This window comes from Coptis chinensis, chromosome 2 (assembly GCF_015680905.1).
Source record: "Coptis chinensis isolate HL-2020 chromosome 2, ASM1568090v1, whole genome shotgun sequence".
Lineage (NCBI taxonomy): Eukaryota > Viridiplantae > Streptophyta > Magnoliopsida > Ranunculales > Ranunculaceae > Coptis > Coptis chinensis.
Window position 1 is genome coordinate 106,837,119 of NC_141457.1, and position 15,650 is coordinate 106,852,768.

The 15,650-nt window shown below is 36.0% G+C and overlaps 2 protein-coding genes across 3 annotated transcripts; both read left to right on the forward strand.

Annotated features, from left to right (window-relative positions):
* Positions 1–2,118: 2,118 nt before the first annotated feature.
* Positions 2,119–3,159, forward strand: LOC147520179 (uncharacterized protein At1g76070-like). Its single transcript, XM_086591691.1, has one exon. It carries the CDS (start codon positions 2,258–2,260, stop codon positions 2,957–2,959), a length of 702 nt encoding a protein of 233 aa, XP_086447817.1. The 5' UTR covers positions 2,119–2,257; the 3' UTR covers positions 2,960–3,159.
* A 2,221-nt stretch (positions 3,160–5,380) lies between these two features.
* LOC147520180 (Major facilitator superfamily protein) lies at positions 5,381–14,451 on the forward strand. 2 transcript variants are annotated; one of them, XM_086591690.1, is made up of 15 exons: positions 5,381–5,752; positions 8,263–8,339; positions 9,796–9,907; positions 11,147–11,259; positions 11,385–11,507; positions 11,593–11,807; positions 11,956–12,031; positions 12,180–12,266; positions 12,372–12,452; positions 12,559–12,591; positions 12,850–12,903; positions 12,984–13,025; positions 13,403–13,481; positions 13,565–13,635; positions 13,903–14,451. In XM_086591690.1, exons 1-15 carry the CDS (start codon positions 5,734–5,736, stop codon positions 13,990–13,992), a joined length of 1,272 nt encoding a protein of 423 aa, XP_086447816.1. In that variant the 5' UTR covers positions 5,381–5,733; the 3' UTR covers positions 13,993–14,451. The 2 variants fall into 2 exon arrangements, with proteins under 2 accessions (XP_086447816.1, XP_086447815.1); XM_086591689.1 differs by lacking the exon at positions 5,381–5,752 and having other exon boundaries at positions 6,846–8,339.
* The last annotated feature ends 1,199 nt before the right edge of the window (positions 14,452–15,650 follow it).

Below are 15,650 nucleotides of genomic sequence, written 5' to 3' on the forward strand. Positions count from 1 at the left end.
TAGTATTTACGAGATTCACGCGTAACTCACGTGAAGGGTAAAGTTGTTATTTTGAAAATATACTACGAGCAGTTAAAGTTGACCCAGTCAACTAACGGATATAGAGCCAAAAACGAATAAACCAACTTAAGAGAACCAAACGCTAATATCCATATATAAAGTGGGGCCAACAGCTAAATAACCCAATCATTTAGTTGCCATTTGCCAATTAGTGTTTATAGAATCTTTGGAAAGGTATACGTTGTTTTTGATTTACATGTGAAAGCCATATATAGGAGAATATGTACTCTTTATTTTAACATCAAATAGAAATTTTAATTTGGCGGATTCCGAAACTATGATAAAAATAGTTTAAGATTATGAAATTGTTGGAATTTTGACAAATCTAAAAATCGGAATTTTGGCTCTTATTCCGCTATATTCTGAATGCATTTTGAAATTTTATATTTTTCGACTCTTGAACCGGAACGAATTTCTTAAAAACCAACATATTTATTCCGAGAATTCAGTCCAAATCACGAACTAGGGATCAAATACGAAATTGTTTTGTTTGTTTTGTTCTGTAAGTGCACACACAGTTTGGCACAGAATCTACTATATAGAGTAGTTGACCACCTACTGAAAGAGTGACTAAAATTTACAACTTATAAACACGTGCATAAATCATGACTTCAAATCGGTGCATGCTTTGACTTATAGGTGCTGTTCCAGATACGCACCGACTAAAAATTAATCCGCGTACTGCATTTGACAACATGAAGCTCGTTCTCGCTTTAATTCGAAAAAATTGATAATTGAATTGGCAGAAGATAAACCCGTTTCAATTATACAGTATTGTGAACCTACTTGGGCAATTTCTTTTATTTCTCTTTCAAATCTCTTAACAATGTTGGTTATGTGATTTGGCTCCAGAATAAGCTGGATAGTTTCAGCTCTGAAGCAATATTTGACTGCTGGTATTTTCGATGAATCTAGCTGTGGTGAATATGTGAAATGGTAATTTTAAAAATAAATTAATTAATGTGCTCATACGATGTTTGTATTACCAGTAGTCAACTATCGACATAACTTACCAGTAGAAACAGTCCTTTATCTACTCGTTTAAATTGTGAAAACAAAACTTCAGGAGAAATTGTTAAGAAATGGTATACGAAGAATTGTTCAAAATTGAAATTCAAGGTCCAACAATAACGAAGAAAACATCCTATTTTACAGATACACGATGAGTTTCACACGTCAGTAAACTGGTGTAACGTTTACTAGGTAATCCAAAAGAGACCTCAATCCAAAAACATTAATGCTTTTTTTTCTTCTAATTTTCATATTCTTTACTTTCAAACCTCTTCAAATAAATGCATCTGTTGCAATATCTTTTTCACTCAAGTTGTATCTCAGTATCTGACTTAGCAGAACTTATTTAAAGGTCAAAATAGTGAACCTAGTATCCAAAGTCGGCTACTTCCAACGCCCACCTTTAAGGCCACTGCTCACTATATATATTATATAAATGAATCAGTTCAAATTTGTCCAGGCCTTGTTGTCTTCAGATCGCATAGTGTACGGAGTACCGACTACAGATTAACACATGTTTTCTGGTTCTATCTCAAATTTCAAAAATCAATTTGTAGTGATTGATAACTTGATAGTTATTACAATGATACATGGGGTGAAAAAAAGCCTCAGTAACATGACTAACATCCAATACTAAATACTTATATTTGTTTCTCAATCTTAGTTTGTACGCACCAAACCGAACACAACTTCGCATTTTAGCCAGGAGCAACAGTGACACTGGAACAAGTATACAACATGAATAGGTCGCATATCGGCATTTCCTCAATAAAAAATTGAACAATTTCTTTTTCATTTTCTAATGGTAAATGATTTTCCATGGGGTAGATGGGATACAAGTTGTACAACATCCTTTCTGGAATTTAATCACATCCTATTCTAATCTAATAACAAAATGACAAAAAGCAGTATTAAAGCGGCCACATATTAAATTTTGGTGGGCGTACCCAACGTCCATTCTCCCTGTTTTTATAACTAGTCTTCGCCAATACCTTTTCTCTCTCGTCATTCTCGTGTATCGCATTACAAGTATCGAAAACACTAAGTCCTCATCCAACCAACCTTGACCAAATCCAAAACAATTTCCTTTAAAACCTTCGAAACATTTTAGTACAATCTTGAATTAAGAATAGAAGAAGAAGAGCAAGAGAAAAGGAGATTGAATTAGCAAAGAACTAATACTCCTATGGAGAAGACAACAAAATCTAAAAACAAGATATTCTCATTTCTACCAAAAACAGCTTCTGTTTCATTTCACAATCCTCCTTTTAGTCCTGGGAGAGATAAAAGGACAGAGAATCTAAACAAAGTCAAGGCAAACAATGGTGGCAAAGGATTTTCCGGTCCTTTAAGACCACCGATGATTCCAGTTGAAGCACGAATGAAGTCGAAAAGTGGAAGAACTTTCGATGCACAAGAACCTACTTCACCAAAAATTTCATGTATGGGGCAAATTAAGCACAAGAAGAAAACCAACGATGCTGTATCGAAACCTATCACACCGCCTGTACGCGAAGAAAAGAAGAAGCCAAAGCGGTCGGTTTCGTCTCTCCGTAACATCTTCAGTAGTGCGGCTAAACCTGGTAGGAAATCTGATGCTTCAGCTAAAAAGCCACCACTTCCTGATAGAGCACCATCTCTCTGTCAAATGAAGCAGTTTACGAGCGGTAGAGACGCGTTAGCTGATTTCGATTGGAAATATTATTCGGAAAGAGAAGACAGTGATGAAGAAGATGAAGTTTTTATTGCCCACTCAGCGCCAATATTGATAGGTAGTGGAGGTGTAGGTAGAGTAGCTTTAGAGCCAAGGAAGGAGATTAATTTGTGGAAAAGAAGAACCATGAATCCACCTAAACCTCTTCAATTGAATGGTAGGGGTAAACCATAGTTATTTAGATATCTTGCTGATTGATTACTGTTAATTTTCCTATTCTTTTGTAGAAATACAATACGAAGGGTATGTACCATGTGAAAATTTTGTAAATTCAAGTGTCCATTTTGGATGTTAGTTGTTACATTACACATTTACATGAATGTTATGTGTAAATTTTGCAATTTATATTGGAAATTGAAGAGTTTGATCAATCACATTATGGTTCATAGCAATTTTTTAGAAATTCCATCATTTTAATATTATTATGTTGCTAGTTGGAGTTGGAATTCAATTTCAATTTTTAACTACCTAATTAAGGCTTTAATTGCAAACCACCTAATTAGTCACTCTATCCACATCCAGTATATGGCCCCAAATTGCTTCATAGAATGGGAATTGTTAGGTTGATCTTTTCATTGTTCTTCTTCTTCTAGTATGTGTAAAGTATGCATTTCACAAGAATGTGACACTATGGGGAATGTGACACTATGGGGTCTCTGCATATGGTATTTGTGATTCGTTGCCTCAAAGGCTCAAATAACGTACACTTATCAAAGCAGGCCACTAAATTCAAAATCAACGAATCCACGTAGAGTCAAAAATATATTTTGTCTAGCTAATTACACAATCAAGTCCTAGCCATTGCAAGAGTCCTACTATAGTATTTTTAGGGAGTGGTACTATGGTCATGGATCATTCGAAGAAATTTCCTTTTCATATGGTCTAGACAAAACTCCCAGTACAGCCGACTTAGTTTTCGATGTTTCAGGCTAGTTTCTGTTTTTACCGGTCCTAATTAACAACAATTACTAAGTTGAGTAAGTTCCCCAAAGCCATGAGGAACAGTCGACAGAATCAATGCAATCCTTGGCACTACTGTATTTTGGAGCAATGGAAGTAGATTAATTTGTGGAAGAGAAGAACCATTGATTGGGATCTGGATAAGAAGAACCAAATTCAATAAAATCCTTTATTTTGTTTAGATGTTACTACTATAGAGTCCGAGGTGAAGGATCTGCTGCCACTGCAGCTCTACTATCAGTCCATCATTGTATATTTAGGGGCCATTTGTTTTTGTCTCTTATAAGATGTGGCCCAATGATTTTGGACATTTTTTTGGTTTGTTTTTTGTCTCTTATAAGAGACATTCTACTAAAAATGTCTTATAAAAGACTCCAATTTTATAAATCTTATAACTTGAAAAATGACTCAAACACTCCCGTCCATATATCCCTAGCATCATTTATCTCTTCTTCCTTTTTCATTATCTTATTTTCTAAATAATTTTATTATCCTAGCCACCACCAAATTATTAAAACCACCACTATCACTGCTACCAATACCACCACCACCATCATTACCTCCACCACCACTACTACCATACTATTAAGACTATTACCACCACCACCACCACTATGCTATTAAAACCACCACTACTACTACCACCACCACCATCACCACCACCGCGTCTTATTAAGACTATATCCACTACTATCACGCGTCTTATTACATCCACCACTTAAGACTACTACTATTAAGACATCTACCACCTACTACCACCACCATCACCGTACTATTAAAACCAATATTATCACCTCCACTACCACCACCACCGCCAATTAAAGTAGTTTCCTAAAATCGATATTCTAATTATCAAAATTGATTTGAAACCGAAAATTAAACTATACGTTTGTTTCAAATTAATATATTCAAGTTAAATGTGATGTAAAGTAGGATTATATTTGTCAAATAACCATCTATAAAATGTCATGTATTTATTTTTTCTATTTTTACAAGTGCTTATAAGATGAATTTAAAATAAAAAACAAACCACTTTATAAGACCATATTATAATACATGGTCTTATAAAACCCTCTTATAACTTAACCCAAAAAAACAATTAGCCCCTTAATTTCGTAAGTTTGGTTAAACTGTTGTTAGAGAGACAAACAATTGTAAACAAGGCACGCAACTTTTTGAATGATCCCATGTACTTGTTTCAATTTCTGAGTGATCCGATTTCCTTGTGCATTAAAGAATGCAGGCATCTAATTCTGCCTAGTGTGCACGGTCAACAATGAAGGCGATCACATATTCACATGCTGATTGTGTGATTCAAATATTCAATATTTCAAGCAAAGACCCATCTTAACTCTTATAACAAATGTCACGATCAAGATGGCCAAATCCCGTCACCCCATGTTAATAGATTGAGTTAGTTTATCCAGGATATTCTCAATGGGACGAGATTCGAGACAGTTGGATGTGTGATCCTCATTTTTATTTTTGATTTTCAGACCGTTGAATCATATTTTTATTTTTGATTTTCAGACCGTTGAATCATACATCCAACAGTCTTGAAATCCTCATTCTTATGAGGATATTCTCGTGGTAGCCCAGGCCTAATAGATTTCATTCACAATTTCTTTGGAAATTCTCTACTGTGAATTGTGTGAAAATCAAACACACCCCAAGTCTTTGAAAGTCCAGCCCAGATCCCCAGATACAGAATGGGCCCTGACTTAATTTGTTGAAACTTATTCTTCGTCTACCTTTCAGTTTCTTCCAAGTTGAAACCAAACTCAAACATGAATCACGAACCCAAACAAACAAATCGATTTACCTCCTAGACTATTCTCTGATTCTCTCCCATCTGGAATTACAAAACCCAACGCGGAATCAAGAGCAAGTTTTTATTTCATTCGAGGAAAAATCACTATTCTGTGTTTCTTTCTCAATGGTTTATCCTTTACACCGTTTGCTCTGGAGAGTGCTTGGACCCTGAGAGCATGCCGGCCCCGGCCACAGGTTCCTTTAATTTGCTCCCAAAAAGTGTTTATACGTACTGTTATACTTATGCCAGTCAATACTTTCAAATTTGCACCTAACATCAGCATTCTTCATGGTTATCTTTTCCCTGGGTTGAGTTTTTATTCATTCTGTTATATAATCGTTACTGTTTTAAATTGAAGTACGCAGTCAAGTTCTCTAATGCATATGCAAGTATGTATTTCAGTACGTAACGACTGCATTTTCTGATGTAACTATAGTTGAATGTTCTGTTTTACATTGCGTTACACGTGATCTTTGGTTTGTGAATTTGGGGATTATTTCTTGTCGTCGGTGACAGATTAATTGGTATTCGAATCAAGGTATAGCAGTATAGCTACCTTTTCCTAGTTCTTCTACAAAGAGGCCCAATGTTTTGCCCTTTCTTAAAAACTCATTATCACTTATTCCTTCATCTTTGAAACTACAAGTTTAAATCCTAAATGCCTAATATATATACTTCTACATTGTAGCTTCTTATCAAGTTGATTCTTATCAGATTTCATACATAACCACAAATATGACGAAAGATAAAAAGAAGACTTCACATCGACATCACACAAAATTCCCTTCCCCGAGCACAGCAAATTTAACTTATTTACATAACACAGCTCCCTCCGCTCCAAGCTCTAAAAGACAGCTCTCTGTTTTGAGTACTTTTCTTTCTATTACGTTCACGGTTCACCATGGGCCAGGAGTTTTGAGTACATCAACAAAATTAACTTAGGGAAGACTTGTACTCCAGAACTGTGTGACTAAATGTGAAACTGATATCAGACTGTGTATGATAATACATAAAGACGGTAAGAAGTACCATGTTTAACGGCGTTTCTTGTCTCCGTCCGTACCAACTGTCCTGCATAGATAGAGCTATGATGTTGTAAAGAGCACAAGGCGCAAATATATATGGGTAAAGAAAACTATACTTGAGCTAACGTTGAAAAAGGAAAAGGAAAAAGGCTATTATCATAGAACTCTGAAGTATGGTAAAGAAAATTCTACTTGAGCTAACGTTGAAAAAGGAAAAGGCTATTATCATAGAACTCTGAAGTATGCAAGATACAACTTATGCATGAAGGGACATCTGTGCTAACTGCACATGTAGTTTATTGATTGATTTTCTCAAAATGGAGAGTAAATTGACGGAATCCACATCAATGGATGATAATTAAGCTCATGCTCCATCTTTGCTCTGTCTAATTGCCTAGGCATTTATGCCTAATGGTTTCTCAATTACATGCCTAGCTAAATGGACAGCGAGCTCAGACGGTAGGCGGGAGGAAAAAAGAACTAGATGAGATTACAATGTAATTTGCATTCCGAAAATGACTACAAGAAAAAAAAATCATTCTCTTTTTGCTGCAGCTCACTAACTCAGACATCAATCCGTCTAATTTTTGTTGCACAATTCTTCACTGACCTATGGTCAGGTCTGAGCTTAGCAACGTTCTGATATCTGGTAGCGGACTACAACATTGTCAACATACACGACCAAACTCCATAAGTTTCGTCGTGCGACACAGGCTGCTATAGTCCTATAACCTATTAACATGTCAATGTGCAAATTGCTATGAAATGTAAGGAGTTTGCTTGTGATTATCTGAAAATGCAAGAGTGCCTCTCCTTTTGAAAATAAATAAATAAATAAGGCCCAAGGCATTATGAGAATTTGAAGAAAAGCGAAAATGGGGAATCTATTCTTAAGGTCATGTTTTTCTACTTTTATCTGGGATACTACTTTCATCTTATAGTTTCTTTCTTCTAAGTTCCAACCCAATTCTTGAGTTTTGCTTTAAATCACACCGGCCCATATGGATATGGCCATATGTATTCTCTTTATTCTTTAATAGGAGGGGATGGAAGAGGTACTTTTAAGAGAAAGAAGAGGAGGAATTAGTAATTGACACCCTTCAGGGTACTTCATACTTAGAAGCGACGCATTCTTTTGCGAAAATATCAATCAGAGAACTTTGGTATACTTTTGGGGCTTTGCTTTGGTGATTGGTCGGTAAAAAACAAAGAAAAATGAAGAAAGAGACCTGGAATCTCATTACCCTCCCTTCCCCGCTTCATTCTCGCTTATTTTTAGCCCTCAAACACACGTTACACCTGAAAGCACAAGCAATATTGAGTCATATATATACACAACTGCTATAAACTAACTCCTCAAATAAAGCCTAGTTAGTTAGTACTACTCAATTATAAAAAACAAAAACAAAAAAGATAAAATAGTAGTACTCCCTTTAAAATGACTAGGCGAGAAATTAAAGCGTATTGTGATCGAGTGTACCACTGTGTTGGATTTGCTTTCAGTTTTAGTTTCCTTTAGTACTTTGGTTTCTTGTTTAGACAAGCAAAGAAGGGAGAAAAAGTACACACACAGAAAACACACACACACTGAGAGATGGAGTTTTCCGGGTTGGTGCACCTCTTTGTCACTGTTTTTCTCTATAGCTTTTCCACGTTCATGGTGATTCCGTCCATCACAGATGTTACTATGTCTGCGCTTTGCCCAGGCCAAAACGAGTGCTCTCTTGCCATTTACCTCAGTGGATTCCAACAGGCGGTACGTTCAAATAACTCTGAAATGTCCATCTCCTTGTTTCTAAATTTTATACCATATTTAGTAAACATATAGTATATTTGAACTTGATATTGACTAGGTTAAGACATTATTAATTCTTAATAGTGTACTATATATCCCATTTTTTTGTGAGTATTAATGTATTATCTGTTATATTAAGCCACTTGAAAATTGGAATCAACAATATATATGAGTGGCCAACAAAACAATATGCACGCGTACATTACGTACAAAAGTATTTCTGTGCAATAGAATTTAACCCCTGAAGCCCGAAACTAAGATATTTTCTATAGATGCTTACAAAAAGGTTTGCTCACTGCACTCAACCAAGTGTTCCTGATCAATCATCTGTTGAAGTAATGCTAAATTGAATCTTAATGCAGAACAATCAAGTGTTTGTCATTGTGATCCAAATTCTCATTGCGTCAAGTTGCTCCTAACTGCCTGTGAGCACTGGGATGAAATGGTTGTGGCCAAAGGCTTATAAGAAGGCTTTGATAATTGTTTCAGACCACATATATACCTTTCAGTGGTTCATTCATTCTGTTGTATTTATATTATATTTACATGATAAGTCCGTTCCCCATATGTAGAAATTACAAGTATTTGGTTGAGAGATTTAAGGAGTTAAGGTTATGGACTATTGTTGACTTGATCAATAAAAGAAGTCTCTTGTATGTGGTCGTTGTTGTGAGAAGGTGAAGATTTAGTGTTTGGAGACTTGGTCTGTTGATCAATGGTGCGTGTGGGCCTATATATTGAGATTATTCCACCCCAATTTCTAGGTGTGTCCCATCTATTTTTCTCCAGAGTCTCCTCTCATATTAATAAAATTAACCTTTTACATAAGTTCGAACTTATGGAGAGATTGACAATTTAACATAGTGTCAGTTTATAAGTGAAAATTGCACAAAAAATAAAAAAGTGCCTACCTGTGTTTATTTTCAGCATGTCGCTGAGGGGGAGTGCCACCCTAATTTCTAGGTGTGTCCTGCCTATTTCTCTCTAGAGCCTCCTCTCATATTAATAGAATTGATCATTCACATAAATTCAAACTTACGAAAAAAAAAATTTAACATGGGCAAAATGCATCCCAGTTTTAGGCTCTCATCCTTTCCATGCCGTGCCTAAATTTTGCCGGAGTGAAGGAAAATCTGGTTATTATCTAGATATTATGCTATTGTGATTGTTGAAAATTGCCTCTATAATTCTGAAAATAGTAAATGTAATCTACAGTAATAACATGATGAAATTAGTGACTCGGTGAGTATCCAAACACACAAATCATCTTTTGGATTTATCTTAAATATCTCAGAAATTTTGTTACTGTCAGTGATTACATAAATCTGAAAAGAAACAAATGCTTGTAGTTAGCAAAAGGTATTCCACTTGCATTTACGTACACATACAGTTTGTTAAAATTAATCAGCTGGTACAGGTCACAGGGGTGGGGAGTCTCGTGATGATGCCAGTCGTTGGCAATCTTTCGGATGTGTACGGAAGAAAAGCTTTGCTAACAATTCCCATGGCTCTCACGGTTGTCCCTCTAGGTACGTTTAACCAAACCACTAAGTTGATGGTAGTTGCTATGTTGCCATGGTGAGTGGTGATAAGAGCAGCTAATTGATTATCGAAAATTTTAAAAAAAAACAGCTAATTATACTATGCAAATATGGATGGCACTACCTACTCAAAAATATTTAAAAAAAAAATCAAATTGTATAATAATTGACGCAATCATAAAATGACGCTTGTACAATATAAAATAGTGGTTTGCAAAATTGCAAGGTTTATGACATTTTTAATAAAAATACAATTCTACGCTTAAGCTCTGCAACGCCATTAGGAGGGTTTTTTCCACAACAATATAAGTACAATTCTACGCATAAGCTCTGCCGAACCACTGAACGATCGCAGTTTCTCAACACATATAATCGAAAGAATCAGAATTTGTTTTCGCTTGTTACATAATAATTTTCTACTATGTGTAAGCATCTTGAAATTATGCAGTACCTTTTGCATACACGGAATAGGTCTCACAAGGTTCGCCAAGAGTGATCCACATATTTCAATTGCCAAAAGCACCTTGAAAATATGCCAACATTCAACCTGATCAATAGTGGTAGTCTTTATATTGCTTTTCCCTTTGGTAAAGTAATACAATCACTTTATTTTGAACATTCCCGTTGTTTTATGCTTCTATATAAGGTTTCTTGTAATGCAACCCCCACTCAGTTATCAGGAAGAAATACTAAAATAGCAATGCTTATATGAGTCGTTTTTCTTTATTTTCTAGGTCGATCTACCTTGATCAGGTATCAACTCAATGAATAGGCGCTGTATTTGATTTTGTTGAAGGGAAATTTTCGTTGGATTTATAAGTTAAACACACTTGTTAGTGGAGAACTTCCATGTCATTATAGCATACAAGAGGAATTTTCATAACCTATCATCAAAGAGTAAAATTTGACATTTAGTGGTGAAAGAAAATTCCTACGCAGTCTTCCTATATAATTTAAAGTTCTCAACCCAGATTAAAAGATGAGATTAAAAGACAGAGCATTTTTTTCACGAGGGCGCGCTGAATATTGGGCTCCACGTTGCAATAAACATTATGCTTATCTTAGCATACATTCACTGAGAGCCCAATTGTAAATGTGCACCCTATTTCCTAATGACAACAACTTACGAACCACCAAACATGTATATAGACTATAGGGCAACTGATGAATTTAGATTCGCTTGATGTTGATATTTCAGAATGGTTTTGACTTTTAACATGGTTGCAGCTATATTGGCGTATAGAAGAACCAAGTACTATTTCTATGGGTACTACCTAATAAAGTTACTAACAGCAATGTTCTGTGAGGGAAGCGTTCAATGCCTTTCGCTTGCTTATGTGGTAAAATATTCCTCAATCCTCAATTCCTCATACGCCACTCCAATCTCACGGGTTTTATATCTTTCCTTCTACTCCAAGAACATAGATGCTGGGCTCACCCGTTGGGCTTGGGCTATAATTTGCAGGCAGACCACATTGAAGAAGGCCGAAGAGCAGCAGCCTTTGGGATGTTAGCAGGGGTTGGTTCCTCTGCTTTTGTTTGTGGAACTTTAAGCGCACGTTTTCTCTCCACTTCATCCACTTTCCAGGTTTTCCCGCCATTTCTCCACTCAATTCTCTTATTTAAATTCTCACCACTTCAATTCTAAATTTTTACAACATCTTATATTGCAGGTTTCTGCGTTTGTAGCGGTGCTAGCAACAGTGTACATGAAAACTTTCTTGGTGGATTCGGGTTATCAAAAAATAATTGATGCTACTTCACCATTGTTATCCAACACTAAGGACCATGCTAAACTTAGTTCTGCTGATGGTAATTCGTGTCCAAAGATGCGAACTGGTAAAAAAATTCCATCTGTTACTGATATGGTGCAGTTGTTAAGTAGTAGGTAAATTCTCAATTTTCTCTTCTAGTTCTGTTACATTTTTAAGTGAACTTGTTTTCTTTGGATTATAGAACTTTGGGTTTTAGGATTTGGGTTCTGATGCAATCACGATAATGAGTATCTGACTTTGTTAATTAAACTCATTGTGCAGCTTGACGTTTACGCAAGCAGCCGTTGTGGCATTTTTTAGCAGTCTTGCAGAGAGTGGTCTTCATGCTTCTTTGTTGGTACCCTCTCTCTCCGTGGACTTCAAACTTGAACACAACTTTTAGCAGTCTTACTCATATGTTTGATACCTCTGTATAATATGTGTTGTTCCCAAAGAGATGCTTAGATTGTCTGGACCTACTGATGGTTTATATTTGCATGGTGCAGTTCTATTTAAAGGCACAGTTCCAGTTTAACAAGGACCAATTCGCTGACTTGATGCTGATAGCTGGGCTTGCAGGAGCGATTTCACAAGTAAATTTACAAACTTTCTTATTTTGTTATTTGTAACTTTGTAATACTTGCACTAACTTAGTTTGCAGTTTAACAAGCTAACACTTGAATTTATTCACTCTGCAGCTGTTGCTCATGCCTATGTTAGCACCTTGTTTAGACGAGGTGAAATTGCTTAGGATAGGACTCTTTGCAGCCTGTGCAAATGTAATTACTCTTCTCACTCATTTGCATACGCCTTCATATTGAGTGTATGTATGTCTAAGTAAGTTTGGAGTTTAGAGATGTTGATTATTTTTCTCTAACGATGCAGATATTTCTCTATAGTGTTTCGTGGTCAGCTTGGGTATTGCTCTTTGAAACTCAATCGTAAAGCTACTTTATTATTTCTGAGCAACTATGCTTCTTTGCTAAATTTACCCTTTCTGTATGTCATGTACATATTTTCATCATTTACTTATTTATAATACGACTAAATATGTCTTATATAAGAATAAATCTTATCTAAGTTCTCATTTATAACCAATTCTTTGTTTCTTATATCTGGCAGCTGAGGTTGAAACCTGTTTCTAAAGCTTAATTTCTTTAATATTGGAACTCGCAGGTACCCTATCTTGCTAGTAGTATTTCTGTCTTGGCTGTCTTTGGGCCACCATGTGTAAGTTATTTACTTGGTATATCATCGTAAATTTTATTTCAGTAGAAATTTGTTGTTCTTTATCGGTTTGTGTTGTGCAGATAAGGAGCATTGCATCAAAACAAGTTGGCCCTGAAGAGCAGGTAATTTTTCCTGTTGAGGACTAGCTTATAGGTGGCACTATAACTTTAATTTATGTTGCACTGTAGCTACTAAAACTTGCTCCTATCTGATATTAGAATATGAAATAAAAAATTGTGATGAGTTTTACAAGGTCATGCTCAAAGGTAACGAGTAACAACAATCGTTGGACAATCTGCTAGTTTTGTACCTATAGAGTGGTAGTGGTAGTGGTAGTGGTAGTGGTAGTGGTTGCTTCACCTCTTACAGTATTTCTGTCATTTTTGCTACTTAACATCCTTTCTTGTGCATTATTCTTGGAACTAGAAATAAATAACTAAATAAATAAAAATGATGCCGCATCTGCTAAGTCTTTAGAAAATATTGAAACTAATCTCAGGGGAAGGGTCAAGGCTGCATTTCTGGCATGTGTTCTTTTGCAAACATTGTCTCTCCCCTAACTTTCACTCCTCTAACAGGTACGTGCTTTATTATATACTTTCTTCTTTCTTCGGATTTGGTAACTGATTTTTAACTAATAACAAATCACTCCCTTCTCCAGCGTTGTTCCTGTCAGAAAGAGCACCATTTCATTTCCCAGGATTCAGTATAATGTGCACTGGATTTGCAATGGTGAGTACTTGAATGCAGTGTGTAGAGGTTTGATTCAGTAGGTTGCTGCAGTGGTTAAGATTTTGGCCTACAACTGCAATTCAGACTTAAGAGCATATTAATACAACTTCCGGATCTTTACCGCTCACCAGATTTGCATTGGCAGTTGTAGTTTAGTTGATGATTTCTTCCCTAGTTGGCTACTTGTCTTCTTAAAATTAATTTAGATAGCTATTTTCTGTTACTACTTATCTCATGGACTTATCACAAGGATCATCCTATATGCAGATGGTAGCCTTTGTACAGAGTACTATCATAAGAGCTGCTACTCCAATTTCAAGCGGCAAAATCAGCAGCAGCACCTTTGTGGAGCCCTAGCTTTTGAAAATTTGTGAATTCATCTAGTCTCACTTGTTGTTATGTACATACCTTTATGGCGTTTGCATTGCTGTCAAGCACTCTAACCAGTCTCAAGGCAACATGACTATAGAAGAAAGCTCAAAGACAGAAGTTATCTTACAGGTTTAAACAGTAAGTGTATATACATATTTATGTGGAGACCCCAACAATGAAGCACGCAAAAGGAATGTTTTATGATAACATGCACTTCATATGGTTGGCCATTGCTGAAACCTCAACAGAAACCTTCCATGGGGAAAAGGCCGGATTCCAGCAAATTGGACCCGGAAGCACACTGGTTATGTACCTATATGTGTACTAGTACTTTTTTTTTTTTGGGTAAATGTTTACTAGTACTTAAATACCATCTCTTTTGTAAACGCATTTTTTTGTAAATAAATACATTTGGTCATTTTGATCCATATTTTCGTTTTTTCATATTTTGTTATTTTTGATAAACACATTCCTTTGTTTATCTACTTTAAGTTAGTTTGTCCCAGTAAAATGGATGAATGCCCAGTTACAATCAAGAGGGCAGATCTGATCTGAGAATCTAATTCAAAAGTTAAGATAATACTTCCATAATGATAGAAAAATCAACAGTCCACAGATCAGATAAAGTTTAGGATTAATTATGGCTTAACAAATGGAATTACCAAGGATTCCTGACCTCTGACAATCTTATGTACGCCTTGGCCATGCTTCGGAATATGGGTATCCCAAGCATTTGTTTGCTTATTTGCTATATGGGTGCTAGATTTTAAAGATTGCGATCTTTAACATGACCGAAGAAAATGTTCTCCAAGAAGATGAGCATGTGTCAGTATACATACCTACCGTGTGATGGCTCTCACTCTTAATGATGAGTGGGATAATGCATTCAAATATGTGAACATGTTTTGTTTACAACTTTACACCAGTAGATAGCTTACTTCAAAGCACATATCCTGTTATGGGGCGACCACAAGCTCAATCGTGAGAAGTATTATCTTCTTTAACATAATCTTGTCTTGGCCCCCGCAAGCATAATGATGACTGTGCTACCTCTTGGTGTCCTTGTCATACGAAAGTAAGCTTGAAGATGAGTTAAGCGCCATCAAGCGTAGTTCATTATAAAAGCAACATTGCACAACATTGCATACTCTAGCAAGCGTAGTTCATTATAAAGCAACATAACTGCATAAGCACGTTTCTACTTCAGCTGTGGTGGATTAAACTTTAAAGGGCTTGCTTTCATGTTGGAAAAGCACTGCATCAGTTAGCAGTATTGCCTTGAACATCATTTTGGGATTAGGCAAGGAAGTGCTTATGGTAAAGCTTCAAAACACTGGTGGTTAAGCCTCACAATGTTTGTGTACTTGTTTCTGTGAGGCCAAAGCTATGCCCTTTCCACCTAAATGCCACATTTTTTAACTTACAAAGTCACAAGGCTTCATACACACAGGCAAGGAATATATAAGATTTCCTTGTTCAATATCATCCGATAACTTATTATCTAAGAACCCACATTCAGAATCTGATCTAGTACCCGAGAAAGTTTCAACTTCAATGATAGGCACTTATCACTTTAGGCTGTGTTTGGAACAAAGCCCTACAATGTGAACCATCCGTGGGATCCTAGATCATCTTTAACTTCC